The sequence below is a fragment of the Elephas maximus genome, chromosome 12 (genome assembly GCF_024166365.1).
Source record: "Elephas maximus indicus isolate mEleMax1 chromosome 12, mEleMax1 primary haplotype, whole genome shotgun sequence".
Taxonomy (NCBI): Eukaryota; Metazoa; Chordata; class Mammalia; order Proboscidea; family Elephantidae; genus Elephas; species Elephas maximus.
The window spans coordinates 59,506,604-59,510,859 of record NC_064830.1 but is presented as its reverse complement, the minus strand read 5'-3'; the positions used below and the strand labels follow the sequence as shown (position 1 = coordinate 59,510,859).

General features: G+C 57.7%; 1 protein-coding gene across 1 annotated transcript in view; it reads right to left on the bottom strand.

Moving 5' to 3' along the window:
* Positions 1-1,966: 1,966 nt before the first annotated feature.
* LOC126087063 (ATP-binding cassette sub-family A member 17-like) overlaps positions 1,967-4,256 on the bottom strand; it is a 99,686-nt gene continuing 97,396 nt past the window's right edge. The window contains exons 27-30 of the mRNA XM_049904040.1: positions 3,490-3,660; positions 3,115-3,305; positions 2,916-2,989; positions 1,967-2,135 (exon numbers count right to left, since the gene is read on the bottom strand). Of these exons, the coding sequence (XP_049759997.1) occupies positions 2,004-2,135; positions 2,916-2,989; positions 3,115-3,305; positions 3,490-3,660 (568 nt within the window). The 3' untranslated portion in view covers positions 1,967-2,003. The remainder of the gene's footprint in view (positions 2,136-2,915; positions 2,990-3,114; positions 3,306-3,489; positions 3,661-4,256) is intronic.

Here is a 4,256-nt window from a genome sequence, read left to right as displayed (position 1 = left end):
CCGAGCCACGCATGCGCAGACCCCGCCTGCGGCCCGCCCTATTTTTTCAAACGCTCCCGGCACTCCCATTGGCTGGCGCCGAGGGGCGGGCCGCGGCGAATATGGCCCCGCCCTATCCCCGCCCACTTATCCCCACTCTGCCCGCTCCTGGCGTCCGCGATTGGCAGCCCCAGGACGCGAATTCGAACGCCGAGCGCTGACTGGTGAGTTCTGCGAGGCCGCCCCGCCTCCTCGACCGGGTTTGGGGTCCCGGAGGGGTGTTCCTCTTGAGTTTGGGCTGGGGGTGCTTCTGGCCGCAGAGAGGGCGCCTCTGGGTACGCCCGCTGCGTGGGGCCTCCGGGAGCGCCGCAGAGGCCGAGCTGCAAGAGGGCCGGGAGCGCCGCAGAGGCCGAGCTGCAAGAGGGCCGGGTTCGCGCCGGCCGGGCCCTGACGAGGCAATTCCAGGGCGCGTACATGCAGCCCAATGTCCCGGGGCTGGGGCTCTCCGTTCCTGCCCTCGATTCTGCACCCGGCCGCACTGACGCCGACACATGGACCCTGGTTTGGTGGCGCAGCCACTGGGGAGGGGTCGGCAGGTATCCTCCCTACAGAGAAAGTGCTGAGAGCTGGGGGTCCGAATCCCGGGGTCTCCTCTCTCCACTAGCTCGGCAAGCAGGTTTGGTCCTTCTTCTGGTGTAGCCGGGCTCACCCTGGACCCCCTGTCCTGCCTCAAGGGCGCATTCCCCCTCCGACCAGCGGCTGTCCCTGTCCGTCCTCAGTCTCTCCTTCCCACCGCCCCCTGCGAGCTCTTCCTAAAACAGAGGGCTACACTTGGTACTTCTTTGGCTTGCTAGCCGCCAGCCGGGAAAATTCCAAGATCAGCTCCGTTCATTCAAACTGTGTTCACCCAGGCCGGTCCTTCACTATCCGGCTCAAATCCCACCTCCTTCACAAGGCATCAGTCAGAGAAAGGAACTGGGTCTTCTGGGAGAAGTGAGATGTTGGAGGACAGAATGGAGTCTCCCCACCCTGTCGCTCCATCAGCCATCACCCATCCTTCCTCCAGCATGCTCACTGGACTTCTGCAGAGAGCTTGGCCTGTGATAAAAGGTCATGGTGTCATGCCTCATGCAAGTCTTGAGCAGGGGACACCAAAGTAGACAATCACAACACAGGGGACACAAGGGACCTGGCGGTCCCCAAGAGACAAGGGGACGAGACCCTGAAGTGATGAGTCTTCCCTGCCTGACTCGGATGTGCAGATGAAGCAGAGTGGTCAGCACAGAGCTGGCATGCTGGGGCCTGCTCCTTGTGTCTCCCGTCCTGCTGAAAGAGGGGAGTCCAGAGCCAGCTCTGACTTCTCCTGCTTGTTAGTGGCAACTTGGCTCTGTAGGTTACTGTTTCACAGGTGGTTACTTTGTTACCTGTCTTCCCCAGGGTTAATTTTTGGTAGGCTGTGAAAGGACTGAGAAACTAGAGGCAGCACTGAGTTCTCACAGCTGCCCTGGAGTCTGCAACAACTCCCTGGTTACTCAAAGCCCTCCCTGCCCTTCAGTCTACCCCGTTATGTCCTAATTGTCACCACTCTGTTTATTCAGAGGCAGTCTTCTTCTTTTTCAGGAAGCAGGTGCCCTTGTTCTGCACTGGCAGGAGGGGCTTCTAAGGCCCAGGCCAGGACAATGAGCCACTTTCTCACTGCACTTCAGGAGGGTGTGATGACTTGATGGAAATTTCTAGATTGTGAGGTACTCAGGGAAGGCCCGGAAGTGCAGGGCACAGAGTGGGGAGTGACACACGGCCTGGATGGACAGCACCGGGCAGGGCTTCCTCCAAGGCTCCTTCTGAAGCAGGTCTTGATGTGGCCACAGGCACAGGTGGGAGTCAGGGGCTTCCTTCCTCGAGAATACACTTGGTCCCACTGGGACCCCATGCACGGTGGACTGGTGGGAGCAGCAGCAGGCTGTCACCTGGCTGACTGGTCATGGCAGTCTTTATTACAGCAGCCCACCTCCCCACCCTCAGCCTCACACATCTGCCCCCTGGCTGGGGGGTGCAGGGCTGGCAAAGCTCAGGAAGATGTCCTCCAGGGAAACCTGGCTGACCGCGTAGTCATCCAGCGCATAAATCTCCTTCGCTTGCTCCAGAGTCCCGAAAACCTGGAGGAGGGAGGAGGCTGTTTCAGACAAAGCCAGAGGGGATGACAGGATGATGGGCTCGTCCTTGGGGGGGTGACAAGGCCACCGAAGGGCCAGGCCCTCTCTCAGTTGCCCCTGCAGCCCCTCGCAAGAAGTCTTCCTACAGATTTCAGCTGTCTGTCCCTCAGGGAAGGGATCTTGGTGGCACAGTCATTAAGAGCTCAGCTGCTAACCAAAAGGTTGGTTGTTCGAATCCAAGAGCCACTCCATGGGAGAAAGATATGGCGATCTGCTCCCATAAAGATTAAAAACCCAATGACGCTGAGTTGATTCCAACTCATAGCGACCCTATAGGTCAGAGTACAACTGCCCCACATGGTTTCCAAAGCTGTAAATCTTTATGGATCAAACCACTGACCTTTCAGTTAGCAGCTGAGCTCTTAACCACTGTGCCACTAGGGCTTTTTCTCATAAAGATTACAACCTTGGGGCAGTTCTGTTCTGTCCTATAGGTTTGCTATGAGTCATAACAGATTTGACAGCAACGGGTTTGATTTTTGGTTTGGGATGGTGTGCTGGCAGGGTCCCCTCAGTGAATGGAGCGGGCAGAGGAGCTGATCTCTGAGGTCCCTTCCAGCTCAAACACCTTATATTTTATGAGATCCACTTGAATGGTGCCACGAAGACGTCAGAGGAGGAATTGCAGCAGTGCTGAATGAGATTTCCACCTGAAAGAGGTGGACTGAGGCACCCCAGGAAATGGGTGACACTGCAGGTACACTCACTCAGGTGCCCACTCACCTTTGCCCAGCTGAGGCCGTGGCTGGGCAGGTGGTAGTGGACCATCCCCTGGTGCTCATCCTCCAGGATGCTGCCTGCACAGGGAGAGACAGAGTCTCTGTGAGCGCCAGAGTCTGGGATATGGGACTTGGCAGGGGTGAGGCCCAGACCCCTCTGCGGGCAGTGGGGAGAGGCCCCGTGGGCCGCTGGCCACATGCACCTGGGAAGGTCAGGTGCATAAAGGCCTTGAACTCCTCCAGTACCACCTTCTGCGCGTCGACCTGGACCTTGGCCCGCAGGGAGTAGCCGCTGCCAAACTTGCTCTTGAGGTGCTGTGGGCTCCCCAGGCACTTGAACTGGCCCTGCACCATGATGGCCAGCCGGGTGCACAGGGCCTCGCACTCCTCCATGCTGAGAGAGAGGCAGGTGGGCTGGCCTGAGACTGGCAGGTGCATGATGACGACGATGTGGGGAGAGATGCTCCACAGACAGGAGGTGCTGGTGCCCAGATCAGGCTGTTCCTGATTCCCATGCTCAGAGTGTCCCAGGAGGCAGAGCCTACCCCTCCCACTGGCCCCGAGAGACCAGGCTGTACCTGTGGGAGGTGAAGATGATGGCCTTGCCAGACTCACGGGCCCGCACCACCGTGTCCCAGAGCAGACGCCGGGCCATGGGGTCCATGCCACTGGATGGCTCATCCAGGAAGATGACTGCAGGGTCTCCGATCAGGGCGGCGATGGCATTCAGCTTCCTCTTGTTACCACCACTACAGCCATGCGAGTAGAAGGTCAGGGTGAAGGCTCGTCAGTCAGTCTCTATCAGTGAACTTGCTTGTCCATTGGGCCCACTTCTGGCTACAGGGGCACCTCTGTTCAGGAAGTACCTGGGGGCTTTCAATAACATGGCCTAGTGCCCCCACTGAGGGCTGTACTGTGACTTGGGTTCTCCAGTCGGGGCACAAACCGTTCCCCGGACACAGTGAGTCTAGGGTGAGTACATGGTCCATGAGTCATCTATGAGGGTCTCTGTGGATGTTCAAGGGGTCCCTGGTGGCGCAAACGGTTAACACTTGGCTGCTAACCACAAGGTTGCCAATCTCCCCAGAGGTGCCTGGAGATCTACTTCTGAAAAATCAGCCACTGAAATCCCTTTGGAGCACAATTCTACTCAGACATACACGGGGTTGCCACGCATCAGCATTGACTTGATGGCACCTGGTTACTGGATGTTTGGGATAGAGCTTCTCCATCTGAGGGTAAGGGTAGAGGGCCATTTTAGCTAACCTTGTAAAACACATACACTTCAGTAGCATTCACTATATGCAAGGTCTGCGAATGTTAACTCATTCAATCTTCAAAAGAC